At 47.1% G+C, this 10559-nt stretch overlaps 1 protein-coding gene across 1 annotated transcript; it reads right to left on the bottom strand.

Annotated features, from left to right (window-relative positions):
• Positions 1-344: 344 nt before the first annotated feature.
• On the bottom strand, positions 345-1013 carry LOC136465980 (uncharacterized). The gene has a single exon (XM_066464507.1). The coding sequence runs from the start codon at positions 1011-1013 to the stop codon at positions 345-347; it is 669 nt and encodes a 222-aa protein (XP_066320604.1).
• Positions 1014-10559: the final 9546 nt, after the last annotated feature.

Below are 10559 nucleotides of genomic sequence, written 5' to 3'. Positions count from 1 at the left end.
CAGACAGGAGTTGGTTGAAGGTTGGGAAGACTGTGCAGTCTGGTTGTGGACATTCCCAAGCATAGTGGCCCTCCTTACCACACTTGAAATAAGCATCAGACTTGTTCCCCTTCCCTAACGAGGCAGAACTTGCTGTCCCTGATGTTACTGTTGCACCTGTTGAGTAGGTGCACGGTACTAAGTGGGAGGTGCTTGGTGAGTCTGCTGAGTTTGACAGGACAACTTCCACCCGAGGAGTGATAGGACACCCTCCTCACAACCTACACCTTCTGAGCCTGTGGGTGACTAGAAGATCCAATGATCACCCACTTGCACTTCCACTTCCACTCCACTTGAGAATCATGCTAAAGTCCCTCCATAGCAATGGCTGCATTCATCAAGGCACCAAAAGTCTGATATCCCCCAGTGTATAGCTCCTTTTGCAAGATACAAGAGAGGACACGGTAGAAATAGTCCCTCTTCTTCTCATCAGTGTCTACATGGATCCCAGCATACTGTGCAAGATGATTGAATTTGTTTACATAATCCATCATAGTCATACTCCCTTGCTTTAGATCTAGGAACTCAGTCAACTTCTGGTTCAGCAAACTAGCAAGAATATAGTACTCATGGAAAGCAGTGGTAAACTCCTGCCAAGTCATATGGTGGTCCACAAGCAGCATGACATTGAAAGTATCCCACCACACACTGGCAGACCCTAGAAGCTGCTGTGCGGCAAAGCACACCTTCTGCTCTTCAGTCATAGTGAGCAACTGAAAGTTCTGCTCTAGAATACGAAGCCAATGCTCCACATCTAGAGGCTCAGTAGTTGGCATGAACGTGGGTGGGTGCATCTTCAGAAAGTCGTGGTAGGAACAGGGCTCCACAGGAGCGCAGGCACCACCCTCGTTCCTGCCATTGCCACCAGGGTGTCCACGGGCAAAGCCACTAGTAGCCTGGGAAAGCATCTTGATGGCACAGGCTGACTCATGTCGAGCAGCTAGCATCTCTGCCATCATCTCCACTTGGGTCATCGGAGGTGCTGGTGGCGGAGGAGCCAGAAGTGGGGGCTCGTGGCTATCCCTATTAGTGTGTCCATTATCCTCACCATGACCATTATCACCTTGGTCTACCCCAGCGCTGGTACTCCCATGACCAGACTTCAGGTTCATCTATAAACATATAGGAACCAACCATTAGGATCAACCCTCCGGATTAGGAACAAGAGACTTAGAGAAATGATAAGACTTTTATTAAAGCAATCTTTTAGGTTATCCTATCAATTCACTAATCCAAATTATACGTGTGGGGGAGTTTAGTTTAAACAAGATTCTCTTTTCATTATGCATGCATCGGCCTACCCGTTCACTCAAGCTGGAATATAGCGGCATTTGCAAAAAAAAATTGGCACATCGCACACTCACTTCCCATACGCTAAACGATTCTTATGCAATGTAAGTTAGTGTACCTACAGAAGATTGATTAGATAAAACCAGTGCCGCTATCCTAGATAGACCATATTGCAATGGCTTATACTTATTTACATAATTTTATCGCATCCTACTTTTCGCAAAACTTTTGTTGGTCAAATTTTAGTTTTGAAAAGAGTTATGAAACTCGTAACTCATTATTGGCTTTGATACCACCTGTGGTAGAACCGCCCAAAATAGCATGCTTCCGGAGGCGCTCGTCTTCCACCAGACACTAAGCACCCCAAAAGCTAGCTACATCGAACGGTTCCGTTGAGCACACCCTAAGGGAGAACTCGAACAATCCATGTTTTTCATCCAGGATCCAATAATGAGTACAGGTTTATAATACTTAATCCATTTCATACAACAAGAGTTCTCAAAAATACATTATTACAATACCAAGTTTAGAGTGTGGAATTTAAACGGCGAAATTGAAATAAACATCTAACGATAAGATACAAGGATCCATCTATGCCCACCAGAAGAATCCTCCACACAACAGCCATTCCTCAAGCTACACCTGCTACAGGAGTAAATAAACCCTGATTACATAATGTACTCGCAAGACTTAACCGACTAGTGGGAATAATTTTCTGACTCCAAAGGATATGATAAGCTTTATAGTTTGCTAGGTTTCCTTTTTGTGAAAAGCATTACTAGTAGTGAATCCTTATGTATGTTTCCTATTAGCAGTCATGATTAGTTCATTATCTAACCATTCTATGTAAGCACATGTTCTACTTTCAAGCAAGAGTTGAGCAATCAGATCCATTTCACCCTCTTTCATCTTCTAGTTCTTACTACGGTGCTAGATCAGAGATAAGTCGTACTGTATCATATGGTGATTCGCGAACCAATGTATCATAGTTGGGTACCCCAAAACACATGCCCCGCTTGTACCCTAGGCACAAGCAAGACTAACCCATCACTCTTCTATTAAGGGGTCTAGATCCTCATCTAAACTTGGACTCCAAGCCCCACTTTTGAGTCCTAGACTTAGTGTGGTGCTTAGACCTCCACCATCCCCATCTCCAATCAGTCGGAACCGGAAAGAGCTGGAACCCATGATAAGAGAGCAATGAATCTTCCTGCTCCTATAAGCAAGTATGTGCTTAGGATAATAAGTCTGTGACCTGACTAGAATCCACAGCAACGGACGGTCTTTAACCGACACGGATAGGGAAAATAATGTAACCAAGCTATGCCCCGTACCAATATGCTGGTTACACTGTTTTCCCTATCCATGTCGGTTAAGGACCCTCCGTTGTTGTGGATTCTAGTCAGGTCACAGACTTATTATCCTGAGCACATACTTGCTTATGGGAGCGGGAAGGTTCGTTGCTCTCTTATCGTGGGTTCCGGCTCTTTTCGGACCGATTGATTGGAGGCGGGGATGGTGAAGGTCTAAGCACCACACTAAGTCCAGGACTCAGAAGTGGGGGCTTAGAGTCTAAGTTTGGATAAGGACCTGGACCCCTTGATAGGAGAGTGATGGGTTGGTCTTGCTTGTGCCTAGTGGTACAAGGGCGGGGCGTGTGTTTCAGGGTACCCAGCTGGGATACATTAGGTTTGTGAATCACCATGTGATACAGGTACGACTTGTCTATGATCTAGCACCATAGTAAGAACTGGAAGATGAAAGAGGGTGAAATGGATCTGATTGCTCAACTCTTGCTTGAAAGTAGAACATATGCTTACATAGAATGGTTAGATAATGCACTAATCATGACTGCTAATAGGAAACATACATAAGGATTCACTACTAGTAATGCTTTTCACAAAAAGGAAACTCAGCAAACTATAAAGCTTATCATATCCTTTAGAGTCAAGAAATTATTCCCACTAGTCGGGTAAGTCTTGCGAGTATATTGTGTACTCAGGGTTTATTTACCCCTATAGTAGGTGCAGCTTGAGGAATGGACTGTTGTATGGAGGATTCTTCTAGTGGGCACTAGATGATCCTTGTATCTTATCATTAGATGTTTATTTCAATTTCGATGTTTAAATTCCGTAGTCTGAACTTGGTATTGTAATAATGTATTTTCAAGAACTATTGTTGTATAAAATGGACTAAGTATTGTAAACCCGTACTCATTATTGGATCCTAGATGAAAAACATGGATTGTTTCGAGTTCTCCCTTGGGGTGTGATCGACTGGAACCGTTCGATGTAGCTAGCTTTCGGGGTGCTTAGTGTCTAGGTGGAAGATGAGCGCCTCAGGAAGCATGCTATTTTGGGCGAGTTCTACCACAATTTTGGTCTTATCGAAGTTGGAACTTGATTGGGAGAAAGCGTCGCGAAGAAAGAAGAGGAAAATGTTGTGGAAGATGGACCGGACGCATGGATCGGACTCACCCTTGGCAGCGTCCAGTCAGTATATCAGAGGAGATGCAAGTGCTAAAAAAGGACTGACGATGAACAATGTTCCATCCATGTCCGGTGATAAGTTGAATCCGTGTTCGGTCAAGGCAAGTTGGAACATAGGAATGACCGGACTTAGCTGCGTTCGGTCTAGGGTAGTTGGACGTGTTCCATTGTGGTTTAAGGCTCTCTAGACCTCTCTATACTGGACTGAACTCCAGGGAGCAGCATTAGGTCATTGTCACCTGTGCGTCTGGTCACAACTTTCAAAGCAAAATAGATCTATATTATCTATGTCTAACGCTGGGGGACCATAGCTACTTTTCTTCTTCTCCCTCATGCGCCCACGCTAGTACTCCTTTTTGTTTCTATACGCCACTGCAACTCGCCCATGTGCTAACCATCGTCGCATCGCCTCCGCACCACGCCTGTGCCTTCACGTTGCCACGCCCGTGCCGCACCGCTACACCCACGTCGTGCCGCTACATTCACCTGAACCCTAGCACCACCGCTGCGTCACTTTGGTCGCCCTTCCACGCACACACGTGTAGCATGGCCACCGCGGCCGCTCGTTCTCCTCGCGCTCACGCCCCTCCATCGCCACCGTGGTGCCCTAACCATAGCCACTATGGGTCATCGCCACCACCATTGTGGTCCTTCCATCGACCTCACCGTTGATTCTCTTCACTCTAGCGAACACGTATGCCCATCCTCGATGTTCCCTAGGCTAATTGAAATCATTCCCTGGTGACATTATCGATTCCCGTGTGGTGCCCCCCATGCTCGGTGTCTCATCCTTTCACAGGTCCCGGACTTGATCTAAGGTAGCAAGCCATTCTAGCTATTCACTTACCTAATTGCTTGCTTCTTCTAAGGACCATCGCACCTCTAGTATATAATGTTGCTTATGTATACTTCCTACTCTATCTTGTGCAGCGAGTTTGGGCAGTGAGTTTGCTTGTCTGTGTTTTAGTGTTAGATAAACTCAGGGCCAAGCCTATGAGTACAGAACAGAGGCCAAGCCTCTTGAGTGACAGACAACAGTGATCTAGGGGGAGTGTTAGTGGTCAGCAGTAGTTGTATCTTTTGACAATGAGTTCTCTTAGTTTCAATGGTTGCTTTTAGTGTCAGATATGGATCATTGCAAGAACATCGGGGGTGGAATGCTAGATAAATGGATGATCACATTAGTGAAATGCTAGATTAAACTGCAGGAAGGAGAATTGAGGGTTGGCATTCTAAGAGGGATCCTTTATGTTTTATTTTTGACTCCCATAGGAACTTGTACTATGAACAAAAATTGTGTCGTGACACTCTTTGTAATGAAATAAATTCTTCATACTATATGGTTGAGTGTGCTTCTTTTTTGTGTCGGATGGTCTTGAATTTTTCATTAAATTGTACTAGCATTAATGATGGCCAATGGGCCGACCCGGTCCGGCACGGCACGAGCCCGATAGGGCATGGCACGGAAGGGCCCATCAAGCCACCAGGCCATGCCGCACTAGTCCATCATGCCTAGCCAATGGCCCAGGCATGGCTTGTTGGGCCAATTTCCGTGCCAGGCTAGCCCGATGAGCCCAACCTTTTTAGCAGGTCGGGCTGGCTCGAGGCCCACCAAATGTGACATAGAGGAGGGGGAGGTGAGGAGTGGAGGTGGCGGCGGCCATCGGCGAGCTCCCCCCTAGGTTGCTTGATGTCGGATCCGGCGAAGTAGCTAGCGGAGGAGGCGAGTCCGGTGAAGTAGCTGGCGGATTCACAATGATCCAACCAGATCAAGGGCGTAGAAGGCCAAATCAAGGCCGCTTCGCTTGAAGCTGCTGCAGGGGGACGCAGAGGAGGTGGCCAGACATGTGGGGTGTCATGGAGGAGGTGGCCATTGCCGTGCTCGATGCCGGCGTAGGGGGCCTTGGCCCTTGACACCGGATCTGGCATCGAGGTGGTGCTTGGGGCCAGCATAAGCAGCCAGAGAGAGGGGGAAGGGGAGGAAGCACGAGCAACAGGAGATGGCAGTGGCCGCCGGCAAGCTTGCCCTTGGCCCTTGACACTAGATCTGGCGTCGAGGTGGAGCTTAGGGCCAGCACGAGCAGCCAGAGACAGGGGGAAGTGGAGGAAGCAAGAGTAGTGGGAGACAACAGTGGCTGCCAGTGAGATTGCCTTGCTGCACGAGGGTGCCTAATGCAAGGGAAGGGGAAGGAGCCGGGATCATCCACGACACAGAGGGGAGAGGAGCGAGTACGTAGTGGCCGCATGGGGAGGGGGCTATGCGGGCGGAGGGAAGGGAGCACGCTCGCCTCGTGGCCTCATGCCCTCGCCTGATTCAAGGGAAGGGGAGGGAGCCGGGAGCATCCGCGGCGTAGAGGGGAGAGGAGCGAGTGCACAGAGGGGAGAGGAGCGAGTGTGGCATGGGGAGGGAGCCAGGAGCATCTGTTGACCGTGCTGGGCCATGCTAGGCCTTGGGGGAGGAGGAGTGGGGAGGGGGAGGGGGGAGGCTGGGCCGCTGTCGGGCCGACCATCACTGGCCGGGCCATGCCGTGCCAGCCCACGGGCCTGAGCAGTGGCCTAGGCATGGCCTACTCCCTCGGGCCGGGCCAGCCGAGGCCCGCTAGCCATCGGGCCATGTCGTGCTCATGTTAGGCTAAAAAAGTAGACTTCGTGCCGTGCCGTCGTGCCTCGGGCTGGATGGACATTTATAACTAGCATCATCCCTATATTTGTCTAAAAAATTAAATATTTATGATAGTAATGATTTACTATTTTTTATTCCTTGCAACACATATGAGTGTTGCAACAAAGTAAATCAATATGTTGCAACAAATCTTAGAAGTAGTTCACCGATGGTTTGTAGAAACACATATAAGTGTTGCCTTAACCCATCATTATGTGTTGCAACTTTGCAACGGTTATTAGTATGTGTTACCAACAGATAAGTAAGTGTTGCAATAGATCCTTACAACGCCACTTTAAGCAATGCATATTAGATGCATTGGTATAGACCCTACCAACGCATATATGGACTTTTAACAACACATATTTGAGTTGCAAAAGGGGGTGTCATTTTGTAGTGAATGTTCTCTGTATGTAGAACATTGTCATGCTCAATAAAATGAAATGTTCCATCTTCATAAGATAAATGTTCGTTAATAAAATTTTATCCAAATATATCCATGTGGGATCTTTCTTTGAAAGATTTATTGTGAGAAACATGATATATAATCAGAATTTCATTTGAATGTTTGGTTTAGCAGTTATAATTTTTTATGTCTTAAAAATTCACTGCATGCAAATGCTAAGAGCAACGCTGGCCATGTGCAGACGTTGACCTGTAGTTAGGAGAGTGCGCCGGGTCCGTTGGCATAGCTTGCATGCGTCATTTTTGTGTGAGAGAAAAAAGGCGCCGCTTCCTGCCGTTGCGTGCTGGAGCCCGCTCGACCGCTTGTTTGAAGACATCGTTTGCCTGCTCCATTTCTACCGAATTTTTTATTTTTTAGTTCTTTTTTCAAATTTTCACAAATATGCCCTAGGAGGTATGATTTCAAAATCTGGACCCTTAGCTCGGCACTAGCAACCGACGCCGAGCTTACACTTCTCGGTGCCATCGTTGCTGGCGCCGAGCTCGGGGCCACGTTGGCGGTATGGACGCTGACATGGCAGCCAACTCGATGCCGTGGATCTTGGCGCTGAGCTTGGCATCGTGGATCTTGGCACCGAGCTCGGCGCCAATAATCTTTGCGCCAAGCCCTCTCTTACGTATGGGTCCTCCCCTCCTTTCTCTCTTCCTCTCTCTTTCTCTCTACCGAGCAATCACCGTTGCCGCACCATCCCCGCCCGCCCCGCCCCCGCGTGATAGCGCCGCCTCACCCTCACCCACGCTCGCGCACCCGCGCCCACGCCATCCCCGTCCCCATGCCCTCGGCGACCGTCCCCGCCCGTGCCTGCATCTGCCCCGTGCCCACGCCGGCCGTCCCCGGGCCCTGCAGCATCTGGCCGCGCCAGGTAAAAATTGTGAATATGCAATATAGGTACTTAGTTAGCTTTGATTGTAATGTAGTAGTTAGATTATTTGTTATTTACTAGTTAATGTGATAACTCAGGTAGTTGATTTAGTTAGTGATCTAGTGAGATAGATATGTAGATAGATAGAAACATAGATATATAGGTACATAGATATAGTTATATATGTAGATAGATAGAAACATAGATACATAGGTACATAGACATAGCTATTTGTGAGTACACTGTATATATATACGTAGTTATTATCTTATTTACTTAGTTTGTAGTTAAAAAGTACTTGTTAGGTACTATCTATCGTCTAATTTGGACTAAAAGACACGTGTTTCATTATGTGTTTGAACTAGATGGACAACCTAGTGACCATACATCATGGAGGCACCATTGAATGTGATCGCTATGGATATGTTGAGTTTGTTGATATGCAAAGCATGCCTGTGCTATTCAATGATAGGCCTTCATTTAGTGAGATTGTTGCAACGGCTCGGGAGGAGCTGCATTGCTTTGGAGATGACGATGATGGCATTGCAGTTGAGGGTGTACTACACCTAGGTTCTCCTCCCAACATCCTCAGGCAAATGATCTCAATTGGGTGTGCGGATCAGTTGACATCTACCCTCATTACCAAGAGGTTGATGGGAATATTACAGGGAGAACCCAACATGAAGGTTAGGACAATAATCAGGACCATTGAGGCGTTGTATGGAGGTTATGTGATAACTTATGGTAAAGCTTGGAGGGCTAAGCAGCGAGCGTGAAAGATGATATATGGGGACTGGGAGGATAGGTATGAGCAGCTGCTAGTACTTTTCAATGCAATCAATGCAGTGAATCCAAGCATGCATTATGAGTACATCCCAAAACCAAATGCATGGAAGGATGGGAGGCAGATATTCTTTCGTGCTTTCTGGTGCTTCCCTCAGTGTGTTGAGGCCTTTAGGCACTGTCGTCCCGTCTTCTCCATTGATGGTATGTTCTTGATTAGCAAATACCAGAGCACACTTCTTATAGCCATATCCTATGATGCGAACAACAAGTTGGTTCCTTTAGCATTTGCTTTGGTTGAGAAGGAGAACAATGATAGTTGGGGATGGTTCTTGAGGCTAGTCTGGATACATGTAGTTGGGCCTGGTAGAGAGGTTGATGTCGTATCTGATAGGCACCAGGGCATACTTAATATCGTGTGAGAGCAGATAAAGGGGTATGCACCTTTGCACCATCGTTGGTGTACTCGGCACCTTGCCGAGAATCACACTCCAGGACTGTCAGAAGATGCTAGGTCTGAGGATTCAAGGCAACATAGTGACCAGGCAGTGTAGGTTAGAAGGTTGGAGAGCACAAGTAGAGGCCTTCCTTGGACGTGAGGTTGGCGAGCAAGGGGCTTGCACTTCTGGAGTTCTAATCTCCTGGCTCTGGCAAGAGTTCAAACAGTGCCCCGAGGAGGCAAATGAGGAGACAGTTGGGTACTACTGCAGGGCGTGGATCCTATATCTGTTTGCCTATGTTCTCTTCCCCGATGCCATGGGTAACACTATGTCATGGATGTGGGTACACTACCTCAATGATTGGTACCAGGTGGGTCAGTACAGCTGGGGCTCTAGTCTTGGGTTTTCTTTACCGGTAGCTTTGCGAGGTGTGTCATCGGACTTCGTCCACAGCGTCACTTGGTGGATGTGTGAATCTGCTTCAGTTGTGGATGTGGGCTTGTCTACTAGTTGGCCGTCCCAAGGTTCTGGCTCATCGTGAGTGGTTCCTAGGTCAACCTCCACGTCGGTAGCCGACGTGGGCGTACCTTTGGGACCAGGTTAGGGTTCCGCACATGAGGTTACAGCGGGCATACATTGAGTTCATGAATGAGCTAGACATGCTCACGGTGTCTAGTGTAAGTAAATTTTATTTTTCATGCTAGTTTGAAATGGTTTAGTATACCATCTAACATCTTGTTTGGACATGTTGCGGGTGTCGTGAAAGCCATATGATGGAGGGGGGCACTTCTTTTTCATTCGAGCAACATGTGTGGGTGCAACGATGACTTCTATAGGATGAGGTGCCCTCTAATCTATTTCAATGCTGTCAAGTTCCACCAACCAGATAGAGTTGCACGCCAATTTGGAGTGAGACAGCTTTGGCCAACGGCTCCATTCTCGACTGGCGTTGACTTACACAAGTAAGTGTTTTGCAATTTCAATTGTCTCGTGATGGTCTATTTCCATTAATATGGTGACATGTACATGGATTCAAGTAATGATGACATACGTGCAGGTTGGATCGTCAGAAGAACAGAAAGATTTTTGACTGAGAGAAGCACCACCAGTACTACATTGAGCAATGGGAGCTGTTGCACGATAACGTGGACTAAGAACAACTGAGCCACACACGAACCGTGAGTTTAGGCGCTACCAAGCTTGGTACCAACAGTGCAACACAGTTGTAGGCTGAGGCTACAATGGACATAAGATGACTACGCCAACATCGAGTCCTTCGACGATGAAGACACGGTGTACGACCAATCTACTCATGTAGGAAGGCAGGTAGGAGGCAGGACCAATCTTGGACAGAGTCATAAGTCAAATTGCCTTATTTTTCTACATTAAGTTGCATACCAATACATTATGCGTTAGTGGTATCTATTTTAGTTAGTGCCACCTTCGAGCCGTAGCATCCTTATAATACGTTAGATTCTTGTACAAAAGAAAACAAAACCTGTTGCTATCTATTGAGAAGTATTATTAT

Source organism: Miscanthus floridulus, chromosome 7, assembly GCF_019320115.1.
Source record: "Miscanthus floridulus cultivar M001 chromosome 7, ASM1932011v1, whole genome shotgun sequence".
NCBI lineage: Eukaryota > Viridiplantae > Streptophyta > Magnoliopsida > Poales > Poaceae > Miscanthus > Miscanthus floridulus.
The sequence above is the reverse complement of the archived record's forward strand: the minus strand, read 5'-3'. Positions and strand labels throughout refer to the sequence as shown.

Bases quoted from the DNA above. Each gene is read 5' to 3' on its own strand.
- LOC136465980 (XM_066464507.1), bottom strand. From the start codon at position 1,013: ATGACCCAAGTGGAGATGATGGCAGAGATGCTAGCTGCTCGACATGAG.